The 17,854-nt window shown below is 36.2% G+C and overlaps 1 protein-coding gene across 6 annotated transcripts in view; it reads right to left on the bottom strand.

Moving 5' to 3' along the window:
• The window catches only part of RAPH1 (Ras association (RalGDS/AF-6) and pleckstrin homology domains 1), an 85,908-nt gene that overhangs the window by 26,393 nt on the left and 41,661 nt on the right, over positions 1–17,854 (bottom strand). For 5 of the 6 annotated variants that reach the window (XM_079310913.1, XM_079310918.1, XM_079310916.1 and 2 more), the window contains 2 exons: positions 7,240–7,314; positions 777–854 (listed from right to left, as the gene is read on the bottom strand). In XM_079310913.1, the coding sequence (XP_079167039.1) occupies positions 777–854; positions 7,240–7,314 (153 nt within the window). The remainder of the gene's footprint in view (positions 1–776; positions 855–7,239; positions 7,315–17,854) is intronic. The other variant, XM_079310917.1, reaches the window with a different exon arrangement.

Below are 17,854 nucleotides of genomic sequence, written 5' to 3'. Positions count from 1 at the left end.
TTTAATCAAAACACTCCCTCAAGATGTAAGAGGTCATAAATGATGGCTAGATATTTGTATCTCAGACACTTAACAAGGTACTGCTCTCCTTCAGCACAAGAAAGTAAACATAAAGGTCTTTCCAATAAAATGAGAAAGTCCTTCAGTTGTGTGTTAAGAAAGAAAAAAATCCTTCCTGTCAAGCCTTCCTGTTCTGGTAATAAATTTTAATGCAAAAGGCATTTTAAGGTACTGAGAATCTCCAGTCATAAAATAAAAATGCTGAATTTTAAGGGAGCTCTACATTCTTTAAGAGTACATCAAATAATGGCAGTAGAATTTCTCCATTTGATAATCTCTGTCTTTAGGCTGGAATACTTCTGTGCCATTTAGCACTGGCAAATCCTGCTATGTATAATGGGAAAAGACTTATGAAGAAGGAGCTGTGAAGAAAACAGGAAGAAATTTTAAACACGTGACTGCAGAATATACAAGAACAATCTCAGGAGGCTGGACCTTCATTTCATTTCATTAGAAGTTGGTAAAATCTTCCCAATGAGCACTAGCTGAAAAACAAGTCATTCCTTAAGAAAAACAATGTTATTCCATATCCTAGTATTTTCCTGATTAGGTCCAGTCTAGATGGGAAAGCACATTACCAATGAAGATTAGAACACTACAGTGTTTCTATTTTAAAAAGGGCAACTTAAGGGTAATATACACAAATGAATTTTGCCTGCATTTTTCAGGTTAAAAAAATAAAATAAGGATCTTATAAATTGATATAACTAACTTACCTTTTTCACTTGTGCTTCTTTAATCTTCTCTAATGCAACCCTAATCTTCTCAGCTTTCAGTTTAGCAGCCTGCTCCTCCTAGGGGGACACAACACACAATTCCAGTTAACACAAACTTCAGTCAGGTTTCAATGGGTTTAAATTTGAGGCTACCATGCTTTAAAACATTAATTGAAACACTGATTTGCTTATGTATAAATCTCTATTTCTTAGTGATGATGAAAACTATTACTTTTTAAGAAAAAAACTGTTCCTGTCTAATATTTAGAGATACAACTGCCATTAAGTCCAAAAGAACATAGTCTATATTTTATATAGACATTTGGCATTTCTCTGTTCTCCTGTACTGTAAATAGCCTTATGCTACCAAATATTTTAGCATATTGTATATTTACAGTCAGAGGTTGAGATAATACATATTCAACAGGAGTATATAATAGGGTACACCCAGCAGATTGTTGGCTGATCAACATAAAACACAAACAGCATGCCAAGAAGCATCCAAATCTAACAGCACACAAAGTATGGAAACAAATCCTCTAAGTAGAATTCCATACTACATGCATTAGTTTGAAAGATTTTACACTGTAAAATCCATTTGCAATAAGAGGTTTGAACACCTGCTTTGTCTTTACTAAATCCAAGCTGTATTTCCTCTTGTTTTAAGTATTACAAGACACAAGGCAAATAAGCATTCTCTTGCTCTTCTACATTATCTATTTTTATTACAACTGGAAACGCATTAAAAATTCAGGTAGCTTAAATCTATCTGCTGATGCTAAATAAAACCATGTCTTTTTAAGACTAGCAATAAAGATTTTTAAATTCTGGAGATTACAGATATTTCTGCTGAAATTGCATTTGAAACATGCAGCTAAAAATGCCACTACTGCTTAAAAATGAAGTAGGCAGTTTTCAGACTTTCAAAATTTTAAACTGTAGATCTTGATTGTGATTAATATCTGAAACCACCATATTTACTTTAAAATCTCTAGCACATACAAGTCTATTAAAATCCATGGAAATCTCTTCCAAAATATTCAGTATCCTTAAAAAAGAATAATTAATATTTTTCCCAGAGCTGAATTACCACTTCCCATCATAACATTAAGATGCTACAAACATTTAGTTCTCTATTGCTTTCTTCTATGAACATAATTCATAATTTCTTTACCATGTGTTTAGATGGTTGCTTTTCTTGCAAAAGTCAAGATTCAACTATCCTGAAGTCCACAGAGTTTAAATTTTTGACTTCTCAATAAATTACTAATATTCATACCGACAGCTAAAGAACATTCCCTTGTTATTTATTGCACTCTTAGCAGCTTTTGGTCCTTCACATCTCTGACCATTCTGTGCACCAGAAAAAACATCAGCTGGAGAGGGCAGTGTGCTGCCTTGTGAGAAACATAATTTTTTTCAATAAAATGAACCAGTAAGTTGACACGAGCAGAAATAATGTGAGCCTGAAACCTTATCTGGGCACTGAATTACCCAGCAACATTGCTTTTACTAGTCTACAGGGAACTATGGCTTTTTATTCACAACAGCAATGGTGTCCTGTAGCTTAGAAAGGTTAAATCAGATTAGCATTCTATGAAAAATCATGCCATGGTAGCAAAAATCACTTATTTTTTCCTATTCATTAACATTAACCACTTCAATGTTTAGAAGTAAATTGTTACTAAAAAAATGAGGCTTCACAGCACCAAGTCTGATAGAGGCCAGGAAGTGTTTGGACGTCATTCTCAGGCACATGGGGTGACTCTTGGGGATGGTCCTGTGCAGGGCCAGCACTTGGACTCAGTGACCCTTGTGGGTCCCTTTCAACTCAGCTTACTCAGTGATTCTGTGAAAGACTCGGAAGTTTCTAGAAGTGATGCTATGCACCTGTTCATGAAATTAGCAAAAGCAAAAGACTTAATTTATCATAAATTTGGAGAAAATATAATTCAGAGTTTAAAGAAGGTGCTCTTTAACCCAATCAGCACAATTTTCCAGCCCATTTCACTGGACACCAGTGCAAAGCACCTGGAGCACCTGCCTGCCACAGTGTACAGGCAGCAACTCCAGGGCAAGCAACAAACAGCTGTGGCCTCTCATATACCTGTGCCAATGCAGCTAAAATATCTTTGGTGACCTCAAAGTTTATAATCCATCATTCCCTAAATTGCTTTTGAAAACAGATAAATATTTAGACCAAAGAAGATTTTAAGGACTTACTATTTTAATGTGTGCCAATTACTTTTCACTTCCTACTCAACTTAATATGAGCCCAGAGATCAGGATTCCTTATGCTTTATTAGAGTTTAACATAATCAGTTTAAATTAAAAAACCCAAACCAAAACAGAATTACAATTATCAAAGTAAGAACTGGTTCCAACAAGGAAAAAATATAAAAAGAGGTCTGAATTTACTAACTGGAAAATGCAGTGAGGAAAAGAAAGCAAGAATTCAAAATTTCTGAAAGTGTATAGTAGTCAAAGATTTTAATCAATTTTGGGCAGCAATAAACTAAGCTCAGATCAATGCTGATGTGGCAAACAGTGTCTCATGGGAGAAAGAGGAAGAACTATGTATTTTGATTTCTCAATAAAATAACTTATTAACTCCCCAAAACTCACAACCACGTATTCTGTTTCTAGCCTAATGGCCCAAGAAAACAGTCCCTGCCCATCAAAGCAGGGAGAGAACAGCACCTAGACACAGGTGTCTCCTCCCCCTGTACATGGAAGCAACACAGCTTCTATCCAGGAAGCATGGGCAGTCCAGCAGCTTGTGCTAATAAGCCAACAATCCTTTTCACTGCACGGGGAGACAGGTAACAGGTGGCAAAAATACCTGACTGCAACTGCAAACTATTCAAACTGTTCAATGCCACCAACTAACAGGGCCAGCACATCCAGTCCAGCCATATCTGCCCTGATGTATTTGTTTCCCTTTTGCTATACTGGCAGTGATGGAGTTGCTACAGGATTACAAAGATGCAGTAAATTGCAGGACTGGCCCAGCTTCCCAGGGGGTACAGGCAGTGTCAGTCCCTGCTGTGGCCATGCCCCTCTGCCCTGCACAGCATTCCTGCTCACAGAGCACTCAGCGCTGCTGGCACACACGGATCTGCAGCTGAACTGACACAGCAGAAAAGCCTCAGCACAACCCACTCCCCGTTAGACTGCCTTTACAGGCACAGGCAAGCCCTGGAAACACACCAACATACACATACACACACTTCATAAAAACACAAAACATAATGAGAGTCATTTCCACCTCTGGCAGGAAAGGGATATTCTCTTATAACAGCAATATGCATCACCATCAAATTGTAACAAAGTCCCCACTTAACAGGACTATTCTGGGACTATTGTTACACTTGTATTTTGAAGCTATGAGCTAAGATTACTTTTGGTTATGGAAAACATTGCACCTGATTTAAAGAATACTTGGCAACATACTTATGTATAGAATGTGTTAACCCAAAATATTCAAACAAATTGTGAACCAAGATGGAAAATGCATATCTCTTCAGTGCAATGGTCTTAAATTAATTACCTTCTTTGCATTTATATGTCAGAGCTAAGTTTTGAATAATTTTAGCCTACAGTGAAATAACAGAAAAAATGACACAAAAAAATTAGTTAAGATTTCCATAACATAATGACAAATGCTGTTTCCTCCTCCAGTTTCCAATTACATATGCAGTTACAAGATATTCCAGATGTGTCTTAGCATTAAAGATTCAAGATGCGTGCAATGGTGGAGCTGACCTTGCTCAAACACTTTTATGCCTCACAATTCTAGGATGGGGTTTTATTTTTAATTTCATTTTACTTTTTTAGGTGTTATTAACTAATCTCTTTTACGGATATAACAAATGGAACGGGAAAAAAAAAAGAGGATGGGGGCATCACTCAACAAAGCTACTTAGAAAAGCCAGTAATTAAATGGTAACAGGTAAGTAACAAAGTTCACATTTTACTTAAGTTAGCAAGGTACCAAATAAACCACAAAATGCATAAAATTAAGAAATTTCTTCTCAGTTTAATATTTGGGTTTTTTCTCTGATTTTCTTTCTTTGAATGCAGGTAAGAAGATAATTAAATAAACAAGTAGCACTGACTTCTGAAGGGCTAAAATCATGTAGCTAGTGTTTGTTTTCCCAACTACAGTCGAGCCTTGAGTAGAAAGACAATCACCTGTTTTGCAAGGACTCTCCTTGCAGATCTTGTACTGAAACAGAGGTTCCTGTTACCAGAGAACACCGTATCAACATCTCAATTTGTACCTAATTACCCAAAACTTCAAGACATCTTTATCAGCCTCCTGTTTAAGGTATATCTGTCTGAATATTCGTCTCATTAATGAAGTTTTTCTGTTGATTGCTTTAATTTATTAATAATAAGAACACTAGAACAAGAATGTATGTGATCAGCACTAAAACCAAAGGTGTGAATATTAAGAGCAGTTCTCCTGTATTTCTTGATAAACTCAAAAGGACAAGCAGAATGCTCCTACCCTAAAAATGTTCCAATTGTTGCACAGTCCATTTATAAACAGTGAACTTGTGTGTGCATGGTTGTGATGCAGAAGGGATCTAGTCCACAGCTAGAATTTTTTCAATTAGTTATATTAGCAGAGGACAAAAATGGTTCTAGTCTCAATATAAGACACAAACATAGCAGAGAAGGGAAGAAACAGGTAAAGACAGCAGGAAACAGTTGACACACCAGGGACACCAGCATGGACATGCAATATGATCCTACAGTGAACTAATCTAACACCTTGGTAGAAGGAAATGCCCAGTTTCTTGTGACTGCTTCACTCAGAGGCTTATCCAGCGTTACAGCAAGCTGAGGAGATCTAAGCAGCAAAGCAGACTTCCATTTCATCATTTTGCTAAAGGTATTTCTGCTTGCAGGAGGTCAGAAGAGAACCAGTAAGTTGCACACCAGGCCTGTGTGCTCAGGAGTCAGGAGTGGAAGGCACAGCTGTACTGAAACAGTCACAAGCTGACCAACATTACCCTCAGGAAACCAGAAGGCTGACCAAAAGCACCTGAATCAAAGAGCTGTGAAGCCTAATTAGCCAACACAAAGATTTATAAATACAAACATATAACTTTGGACCTTATCAGAATGCCTGATAGGAGCTACTCCATGGTTACATGACACAAAGGGATGTTTAATACACTTTTCAAAATTAAGTTCCTGAATGGTAACTAACACTCATCCCACATATAAACAAGCAGAAGGGAGGATCTGAAGACACATGTAGATGAAAGAGAATTGTGGTTTCTGTTTGTGCCACAGCTGCTGTTAATCTATTTGCAATCAAGCCAATTGCTGTTTTGGTGGATGTTTCCTTTGTTGGGTAGGAACAGGGGGACCAAGAGCTATTGGGGGAGGGATAAGGCAGAAGAGTGGACTTCAAATGCAAGAAAAACAATTGCAAGAGAAGATTACTTGCTTTTGGCTGTTTGTACTCATCTGGAAGACAGCCTGAAAATCTGTTGTCAAGATACATGCTCAGCATTTTGAGGAGAATATTAAGGTATTTATGAAAAAGCAGTAAACTAGTTCTAAAATTTTATTGCTAAATACAGACTATTTATGCCAGTGAACATTATCCTTATTGTTTTGAAGTCACCAAATTGCATTTTGTTACTTCAGGTCTGCCTGAGGTCTCTCCACTAGAATGTCCGGGAATTAATAAAAACCCCAAAAAACACAGAAATGGTTTTGCAGTATGTATTAGTATCAGAGAACATCTGACATCTCAGCTACCAAATATTCAAAGTCCTGAGCTACATGAAGCTGTTAGTCCTTCATCCCAATCTGTATTTTCATCAGAGATTTATAGCTTGCTCCATCACTTGTCCTCTAGCTTCAAAAGAAATACATATAGAAGATATAATTCTTAGCAAAATGAATGACAATTTTTGTTCTCCTAGTGCATTACTGACCTCTTTCCTGTAAAGAAACAGAATTTATAATTATGATTTGTACATACCCAGCTCATTAGACCACTATCTTACTAGGATATTCTCCCCATATTAGCACTCAAAGTGCTATAAAAATATTCCATAGATTGTCTTCAGAATTTACTTTAAGGCTACTAATGGCTTTCAAAACTACTAAATACTCCATATTTTTCACAGCTAGGATTTTTTTTTAACTAGAGAACGGCAATAGGAACAGAAGAACTTTCAGCTCAGTACATTTCCTTTTCAACTAAAGCATTTTACCTGCTAATATGACTGTATTTGTCAAGAAATTGAACACTTTGATAAATCTGCAGAAACAAACATTACAATTCAGCCTTTAAAAGCACCTTGGATAATCAGGAAAATAATGGAAGTAAATGTAGAAGTTCCTGGAAAGGGCAGGGGTGGAGAAGCATAGCACACACCAAAAGCATTCTTTCTACATAGAAATAGTCACATACAGTAGAAAGAAGCATCATCACCTTGGTCAGCAAATGAGAAGGCTTTCCTGCAATGTTTCTCAGAAGAAGGGAGGTTTCCCTGTCCAAATAGGAGTGCTTGTGCAGAAAGAAAGAGAAAGAACATAAGTCAAAGGAAGTCAGTATAGTAACTTTATGGTGTCTTGATTACAGAAGATAAAGCTGAGTTTAAAAGAAAAAAACCCTACATCATCACCTTTTTCCACTCCCATAAAAACATGAACATTCCCAAATACTATGAGCCTGATACACTGATATAAAAGCTAATATTATGCTAATAATATTTGTGCTAATAGAAGACACTGTTTTAATCTTCTCCTGTACAAAATGTCACACATAGAATTAAGAAAACTTTTGCTTACCTGCCACTGGTTTCTTTTCTGCAAGAGAAAACTTTTTTGTAAAGACATTTAAAACCATAAATATAAGGAAATACGCTCTTACAATGTTTTTCAAAATCCTGTCCAGTCTTCTAAAACTAAACATTCTACTTCCACTACACAAACACAGAGCCACTATAAACTGGTCATCTGGGAGACATCCTGGTTTTACTCTTTCTACACAGGTTGGTTTTTCATTCTTAAGAAGAAAGATATTACCACAACAATAAACCAATCTGACTTAAAATTCATGAAATTCGTGTCCCTTTTTTTCAAAAGGACTTAAGTCTCTCTTCTCTTGTATAGTCCAGATCATAAAATTACAAATCCCTGTGCTTCTCTTAGGAAGATAAATTAGCAGAAAATATATTTTCATCTGTTTTCAAAATGGGAAGCAAAATCAATAGAGAGGAAGCAACTGGTAGAGAAAGACAGAAATCAGTTAATGACAGATTCCAGAGTGATTATCTTCTCCAGCACCTGCTACAGGCAACAAAGCCATCATGCAGTGATTTGCAGAACCACACAGTCCAGTCTGCTAAGGAAATTGGATTAGTACTGTGGTACTTAACAAGATCATTTAAACAACTTAAAAGAGCATGAAGTAAATCTTCTGTGTACCACCACCACACTGCAAGTTTTGTCCCATGTGGTTATGACTGTCTCAGCCTTATTTGTTTTATTTCAATACTGTACAGAACAAGGCATGACTATTCATGCCTGCTATACTTTTTCTTAGTAATTAGCAATACAGAATCCCACCTCTTCTCCAGTGTCACAATAGGGTATAGTAAAAAACAAATAAAACAAAAAAAAAACAAAAAACAAAAAAAAAAAAAAAAAAAAAAAAAAAAAGGCCCATGCCTGCAACTTCCTGCAAGGCAGTAACAAAGAGTTTGGCAAATACAGCTCCTGCAGGAAGAGTTTATTTGATGTCACTGCCACATGCTGGGAGGAATAATTAAGTATCTCAAGGAGGCTTTAAAAGTTACACCTCAGGGAAGACTATACAGCATTTGAAGCTAAACCAGGCTCCAGCCGAAGCTCCACCTGGGTAATCAGCCACCAATATAGATACAGGTTATATTACAGAGTAAGTGATTTTTCTGCTTGCATATTAATTACTGATTGTATTTATATAATATGTTTTAGTGCTGCCAGCTCAAGCCACACTACTGAGGGTTTGTAAAAAATATAATTATTTACAGTCATGGTTTCCTTTCTTACACAGAGGCTCTAACTTCCCACAGAGTCAGTTTATGATGGTATCATTACAACATACTGCTACATAACTTGCAGAATAAAATGCTTGGCTCAATCCAAACACCAAAACTATACATAAAAATCCAGTGACAAGGTCAAGGAAATTCTTTTAGGAGTTTCTTCATAGAGTTCTTGTCAATCATCATGGACTGATTAATATGAATCACTTTCTTGGTGATTGGAGTACTGCAGTAGAAGAAACACTACAATGTACTAAACTTGGAGCCTCTTCCTTAGTTTAGTCACCTTCTGTCTTGGCCTTTAAGTCAACAATAATGTCAGGATAAATACAGGGTATTGAATCTCTCCTTAATGAAATGCTATTTGCTGGAAGAATATTTCTTCTACAGGGAAGGTCAAGGTAGGCAAATTATTAACTTTCTTCCTGTCTTGGTCATCTTGGCAGCTTCTATCTTGTATTTAACTCCATTATCTCTAGTACTAAGAGAACTACTTTATCTATACTACTAAGGAACTTCTACCCAAAAAACGGGAATGACATAACCTTTTTACAACATAGCAACCACTTGAAACTTTGATAATGATATTTTACAGGAATAGGGGCTGGCCAGTAAATCGTGGTACACCAGTGTGATAACAACTACCTATGTGAATTGCAGCTGCAGTGTTAATATGCCTAGAAACAGGAAGGCAACATCTCTTTTCCAGACATTTTTTGTGCATGGCTTCTTCCTACCCTATAGCAGTACTGCACATACCCAAAAGTTAGAATGAGAAAAACTAGCAAAGGAATAGGAAAGCCCAAGCATTAAATATAATAGCTCAGCTAAACTAACTACACACACATAAAATTTTAAAAATATTTGGCATACACAAACCAGTAAATAACAAATTAAATTTCATTTTGGAACAATGAATTATTTTCACAATCCAGTATTAAAGCATTTTGTCTATTTCAAAGGAAGACTTCAGCTCAAACATCAAGCTTTGAGATAAACAGATGCTGGTCTTAGAATATTCCATTGTTTAGGGGAAGATAAATATTTTATTATTTTTTCTAGATAGTACAATGGTTCACACAGAGGATCTAAATAGCCCACTCTTCCTCTCCACTTAAGGACTTGAAATATGTATCAAAGCTCTGACAATGCCTGATCTTGCCAAACAAATTAACCTACTTTTCTTCCCCAAGTACTTCACCAGACTAAAAAGAACAGCAGTGACATCCAGGAAAACCAAAACATTAATTACTCCTAGGGAGACATTTCTAGTCTCTTCCACCATGAAAAGCATCTGTTCTTCCACCTGCTCCCATCACAACAATGAGAATTCAAGTTCTAGCAACAAAGCCATCTCTCCCAGTGCCTCACTTTAGACTCATCCAGGATATAAAACCAATTCCTATTCCATAAACTAGTATGTGTCCCTCCCACTCCTGCAATGCCATGCATTTTTCTATCCTGCTGCAGTAAGCTGTCTGCTTCCTCAGTACAAGGCCATCATTTCTCATAAGAGCTATTTTCAGTTTAAAGTTTTGGGTTTTTTTTTTCAAATTGTCATACAACCAGAATTAAATGTGATTGGAAGGTAAAAGTAGTCTGAAACACAATGGAAGCATCAAAATAAATAACAGCTTCAGAGAAGACAAAACCATGCAGTTCTTTACACTAAGCATGAATTGTAGAAGCAGCAGATTGTAACAGTGCTAGAAGAGTATATAATTCCTGCAGTCACTAAAATACTCACTGCAGCTAATTCAACATGAATAGCACCAAGTCAAAAGAACTGACGCCTAATTTATCAAATTCTTTGAAAGATCACATATCTCTAGGTCAGCACACAGGGGGGAAACACAAAGAGTATACAACATGTCAGTCTAAGGCTACCTACAATTCTTTACTTCAACTAGATGCTGGGGTTTTTTGTGTTTTTTATGTGTTTTTTATGCTTTCTTGAAATTCAGACATTAGCAACAGCCATACCTTGTTATAAGTTTTGATATAAAATTATTTCTGCAAATGCAGAAAAAATTAGAGAGCTTGTCAAAGTTACTTCCATTATAGGTATTAAAAAACCCACTCACTTACAGACTCTATCAGATGTTAAAATCTTCTCCTAAAAGGGATCTACCTGTCATTAGAAGAATTTTAAAACCAAAAGTTATCCTTTGATATTTTAAATGATTACTAGGTAGCCAGACTCCACTCAGGATTCCCAGTTAACCCAGCATCAGTACTACTCAGGCAGAACTCAAAATACCACAGGCCCAGTCAGCATCCAGGAAGGAAAAAGTGACAGGGCTTTAAGAGAACTCTTAAGAGGCAACACAAAGTTTCCTTTTGTCACATGGAATCTGGCGATATAAATCCTGCTAACACACTTCACACCAGGCAGTAACATTGTGGCCCAAAACTCACTCAGTTTGTTTCTTTATACAATTTTCAAAAAGTGCTCTTCTTTCCCTAAAACAAGCAAAGATGAAACTTACCATCAGGTACCAAATATGGTTACAACTTTTCTGAGCCAAAATCACTTCTTTTAGAGACAACTTTAACACAATACATAGGAAGCTACTCACTTCTGGTTTATAATATAGAACAGACTTCAAAATAAGTTGCAGGAACTCAACCTAGTTTAAAAACTTGAACAGTGAAAAGTAATGAAAGAAAACTGATCAAAGCCAGGAAAACCATTCTATATCATGTAGAAGCAGCCAGTGATGACTGTTTTGAACTGTCATATTTTAACTCCTAGCAGCAATTATTTCAAGTCACACTGAAAAACACGGATGTTTAATAATAAAAAAATCTTCAAAACACTAAAAAATACTTGCTGATTGGAAAACTAACTTTCTATAAAATTAAATGTATACCTTTCTCAAGGAATGTCAAAACAGCCCTGGACAGAATTTTTTTGTGCAAAAACAATTTTACTTATAAAATTTCAGATATGATGATTAAAATATCTGAAGTAACAAAACCAAATAAATGTGGCTACTAATGTCTCTAACAAACTTTAGCTGCTGAGGATAATCAGCAACATAGAAAACTTAGAATAGAGTAAAATTAACATTAATGCTTAAGAGTTCTAGACACTGTTAGTTTGAAAAAAGTAATAGCGTTCATGTGCAGTTCATTCAGTAAAGAGAGCAAGCCTTGATGTTTATAAGAACATGGGACTAAAGTCTTGCTCCAAATTATGTTTTGAACATCAAAGATTTCCTATATCCTTTCTTTGAAGACACAAAAGTAACATCCACTACCTTCAGATCTAAATACCAGACGTTCATGGACCAGCTGTTGCAAACCGCCTTTCAGTGTTTTCAGGAAACTCAACACAGTTCTTAAATACACAGCAGCTGCTTATGCCAGATAGTTTTTTCAGTACTGAAATATTTATACCCATCACCAATCCTATACCTACAAAGCTAAACATTATAGAACAGACGGGCTACTGGGAAAATGAAAATACCTTTCAGATTTTCAGAATATAATTTGTTGCATTGAACTAAATGACCAGTAATGCTCTACATGGCGAAAACCTCAAGATTTTGTCACCTATTATCCTTGTCAGGTCCATTATGTAATATTCACTGGGTTGTTTTAATTCTTGAGATCATGAGGTCTTGGGCTGAAAGTCAGTTTCAAAAAAACCCTGAAACTGAAATGATTTCTAAACTATCACTGAATTACTGGGTATATTAGATATATTTTTTTCAGGTAGTAACTGAGAGCTAGATTTTAAGAAAAGTGTTTAAGAAGAGGTGCTAAACTGAGCTGTCTAGCTAAGGTCTGAAGCCCATCTTGCCATGGTAGCAGCCCACTGGTTCATAAGTAAGATGCTGTATTGCACATGGCCTCCTTTCTTCAATTCTACTTGCATATTTTTGCAAAATTTGAACACTGATCTATTTTCTTGTTATGTTTGATGATTACTTACTTGGTTGAGAAAAGTGGGATCAATTTAAAAAGATTCAGTCTCATCACTAAGAGACTGAGTTGTACCTGATTTCTTTGATTTTAAGATAAGGGCTGACAATAAGGCATACAGAATTTAAAAACAGTACAATACAGTCTGAAAGGTGTCACATATGTTCTTTACACTGACAGTTTACAAATAATGGTCAAAAACTGGGGTGGGAATAGTAAGAAAAAAATGACATCACGATCTTCTGAAGTATTTTACCTTGCTGTTGTAATGCCTAAAACATGTTAAATAGAAAACTTCATTTCTTGTTAAATACTGTTGGTACATTCAAAGACAACATTCACTCAAGGCATGTACAGCAGAATAACTTAGTACAAAAAAAAAGAAAGCAATAAGAGCACACTGAGGACTTGGACATGTAATTATCTTGCCATGTTACTTGCAAAATTCTCTAACAGTTTAATAAACACACGTTTAATTAAACCAGCTGGTGGCACTCTTGTGCCACTATTTTGGATTTAATATCCTGGTTGAGAAACACTACAAAATCCTTTTTAAAATGCATTCCCTGTCCCTAAGATACAAACTAAAAATCAGGGAAAGTCAGCATACAGCGTTCAATACAGAGCTATATGCTTGCAAAACTTTGTTGAAAAGATTACTATAGCTTCCATTTCAACTACATCCCTACATTGAATTCTTTAGAGTCCAGCTTCAAGAATTAGAACCTACTATATCCAAAAGAAAACTCAAGAATTAAAGATTAAAAATTATTTTTGTAATTTTGACCCAAAGATGGGGAAGGCTTTTTTCCAGTCTCTTTGAGATTATGTATTCATACGGAACTTATACATATGGATACAATATGACAAACATCTAACTAAAAATATCAATTTTCTGCTTTCCTTTGCAAAGGGGGTTGTTTAACCTACCAAAAAAGAGGCTCAGGGAACACCTGATCACTCTCTGTAACCAACTTAAAAGGAGGTGTGAGCAGGTGGATGACAGTCTCTTCTAGTAAGTAACAAGGGATAGGACAAGATAAAAGGCCTCAAACTTCACTAGAGGAGGTTTAGATTAGATATTGGGGAAAAAAATGTTGCAAAAGGAATGACAGTTTATTCTTATTAAAAATTCAGAAAAGGAAAATAGGCATTGAGAAACTGAAGCAGCAGCATTGGGTAACAGAGCTGCCTGACCCTTCACACACAATATGTTTTCACAGAATCAGAGCGAGTAAGGCTGGAAGGGACCACACGTGGTCATCTAGTTCAACCTTCCTTGCTCTAGCAGGGTCATCCTAGAGCTACTTATAAAAATTTTGTCAAATGATACTACTAAGAGAATTTTCCCATGATTGGACACTGGGTGATTACTAGTCATCTACAATAGACAAAGTATTCCCAAGAAAGGAAAGGAAGGTGTGTGTCATTTAAAAAACAGATGTTTTTAAAGACCTCTGCACATCTGATCATGAAACAGATGATGTTCCTGCCAATAATCTAAGTCTTGCTTTGTGCTTTCCCATGAGAAGATAGCTAAATTTTTCTGGACTAAGCCTTCAGAATTAAAGTTGTAGTCTATAAGTCTCAGTGAAGCCTGGAGCATCACAACTAAAAAGACCTTGAGGCCACAACCTCTCTCAGAGCACTGGGCAGCCCTTAGCTGGATTGCACACTCTTACTCTTGAATCAAAGACAGCCCTGGGTGCATGGTGGGAGAGTACAGCAGACTTCTTCAAGCTGCAGTGCCTGGCTGCTGCAAAACATGTTGGAGCCAGACAAGGCAAGGGAGAACCTGGTGCAATTACTCTGTGCTCAGGAGTAACCTACCCTCCCTCCTAGGACCCCTGTGACTCCATTTCATTGCAGGCAACTGGAATAAAAAAATATTTTTAATCTTAACTTATAGCAAGCATTTATTAAATACTAGGGATGTTTATAACTTCATGCCAGTCCTGATAGACTAAGCCTGTTGAAATTCACTGTAATTTAAGTAACATGTCTGTGGACATCTCAAATGAACAAACTGCTGCTCTTTATGCATGAGGCACACCCAGGGCTAGTCTATCACCTCCCAGGTCAGGCTGGGATGCCTCCCTGCTGAACACAGGTTACTTAAGGCAGAGCAAGACAGAAAGGAATGCAAAAGCCAATGAACATTCAGTTCAAGCTTGATTTCACTATTGCTTTTTAGAAATTTAAGACTAAACTGCTGCAAGAAAAAGGCAGTTCAGCCATTTCCCCAACCATGTGCTCTCACATCTCTTGTGTGGACAGCAATAATTTTGACCATGTGGTCCAATGGATCAATGAACAGCTAATTCACAAGGATTATTTTCCAGTGAAAGCTGCTCCAAATCACTAGGCAGCTACATAAACAACAGCTCCAAAACAAGATAAGGCAAGGGTGCCCAATTCATCAGTAGTATCAGTAGTATCTAAACAGCATAAACCAAATATGAAACCCCAAGTACAGTTTGTCTGCAGGGAGGAAGTGTCAAGAAAACCACAAGAAAAAAATAGGATGGAGTATAATTTCACAGAAAATTGTGTCTGATCAGTCTAAAAAAAAGGCACACTAAGTGGAAGATCTGAATAAGAAAGGGGAAAAACCCCCCAACTATGACTAATTGATTCCTAACTGCATTACTTACAGAATATCAGAGATTTCATCCTGTGAAGGGATCTACCTGTAGCACAGAAAACAAGACATCAAAGCAGCTAAGAAACCTCAGGAATAAGAGTATATATAGCTTTAAATGAAGCTATAATTTAGTTTGAATCTACTGCCTTAGAAAAACAACAAATTCTTTTCTCCTCTCCTCTCCTCTCCTCAACAAATTCTTTTCTCTTCTCCTCAGTTCCACAACTGATGGCTGTGTTCTCAATTTTTGTCATCTGTCCCAAATTTCAAACAAGACAAACAAGTAATCTGTTTCTAACTTTCCACAGATTTAGTATTTCACATCTCTAATCTAATCAAATGTTGCAGAAAAAGTAAAGGAATTTGTTCTAAGCAGAATGGTGTATCCACAAAGAAACTGGCTGTTTTACAAAGCTCCATAATTAATCATCACTAGTAGAGTGATAACTTTACAGCAAACTGCAAACAATTCATATAACTCCCTTGCAGCACACTTTCAGCACAGTTTGTTAGCATCCTAAGGCAAGACTTCTGATTTCTCAGCTCAGATCTAGTGGGTAGTTCCAAGAGTATCCTGCCTAGATTTATTTGGTTATTCATCTATGGTATTTTTTTCTCTTGCAGATTAATCTGGTAAGAAAAAGAACCTCTGCACAACCATTTTTTTGGCTTGTATAATGATATGATTTTTTTCTCAAGAAACCCTTCATAAACACAAGTATTCTTCTGAAGTGGAAAAGGCATAAAAACAAAGAGATTAATTTTAAAGTGTGCTTATTTACCCAGCTTTTGGGATAGTAGAATGAGTCATTCAGTTGCTTGTCCACAGGAGACTCCACTCTGAGTGGAGAATCAAGATATACCAATGCAAGGCTAATGTTTAAATTCCTGTTTCCCTTTCACGTATTTTAAATCTATTTACTCCAATTTTTGAAACCTACCATTCCATGTATGTTCAGTAATGCTTTTAGCATGCTTCCTTTAGATCTCAATTGAAAGTACTTAAAAAAAATTAAAATTATCCTTTCCATCATTTGCTTTGCAGATTCCCTAAGTATCATGTGAAAAAAGTTTATGTGCTAGTTTGCACACATTGGGAAGAGTATATCAGCAATCCTTGGGTTATAGTGCATCATGTGATGATTATGTATAGCCAAGCACATTTGATTATTTATTTGAAATACATAAATATTGTTTATATTTTATAAAATTGTATGTTTATCTCAGAGAATGCTTTGAAAGCTTCCAAAAATCTGGCAAATGAGGAGTCATTTTACATGTATTTCAAGAACATTTGAAAAACTGATGGCTTACACTTCTTATGCCAACAAAACTGGAAGCCAAAGTAACGTTTCAGGATGACAGATATGCACAATTTTCTCATACTGTTGACTTAATAAAGAACACTTTGTGACTAATAATTGGGTAAAAAGAAAGAGGAAGAAATGGTCTAATTGTGTTTCAAATTAAGTCTTTCCATTGACTATTTTCAGCTTAGGAAAAGCGGAACTGGAAATGCTCCAGAACAGACTTTGTGCTCTAAACTAAGGACATAACATAACTGGCAGAAAATGAAATTTGGGTTTTTTTAAGTCTTCAGAAGAAACACAAACAGAACCTCTGCCATGCCTTGTTTGTTGCTTATCTGTGACTACTCTCACAAATTGGACTCTAACATCCTTCACATCTGCTAACCACACAACACATGGACCATAAGGAAAAGTACTCAAACTTTGAGCTCCCAAAATACAAAAGCCAAGAATGCTCTATTCCTGCAAGAGCTAAAACAGACCACAAAGCCTTCTTTAAACCACCTACAAATAACAGATGAGATTCAGCAGTCCAACTCTATTTTAAGACACCATTGCCTAACAAAGACCACATATATCATCAATTTATTTATCTGCATACATTAACAGTTAACTGCCTTTTCATACAATGCAACATTCCACATAAAACATGACCCTCAATAATTTTAAATGGGTACCAAAGCTTCTGTGTAATACCACTGCACAGGCAGATGAAATGCTAATGTGTCCATGTAAGAACTATAGCAAAATTGCAATGAAACACAAACTTTATTATCCTTTATGTCTATGTCAAGCTTTCCATTTTATCCCACAAGATCTTTTTTCCAGTACAGATTTATTTATATGTGCTGGGCTTACATGACAATTACTACCAACTGTGATGCCTCCAAAGCTCCCTCTTTGACTCTGAAAGAAACATTAATGTTTACACTGTCTTCTCTGTCAAGTGAAGCAAAAACCATGTGGCTTTGTTGCACTGGCAACTGCACTATCTTATTCTCATGATTTTTACCACTCATGCATCAAGTATAAATCTACAATGAGTTTAAGTAAGAGCTAAAAAATAAAATGCAATTAAATCATGTAGTGTTACAGCTAAATTTTGCATTATCTTTGTATGTGCAGAATCTC

Source organism: Erithacus rubecula (genome assembly GCF_903797595.1).
Source record: "Erithacus rubecula genome assembly, chromosome: 8".
Taxonomy (NCBI): domain Eukaryota; kingdom Metazoa; phylum Chordata; class Aves; order Passeriformes; family Muscicapidae; genus Erithacus; species Erithacus rubecula.
This window is presented reverse-complemented; position numbering and strand designations above follow the sequence as displayed.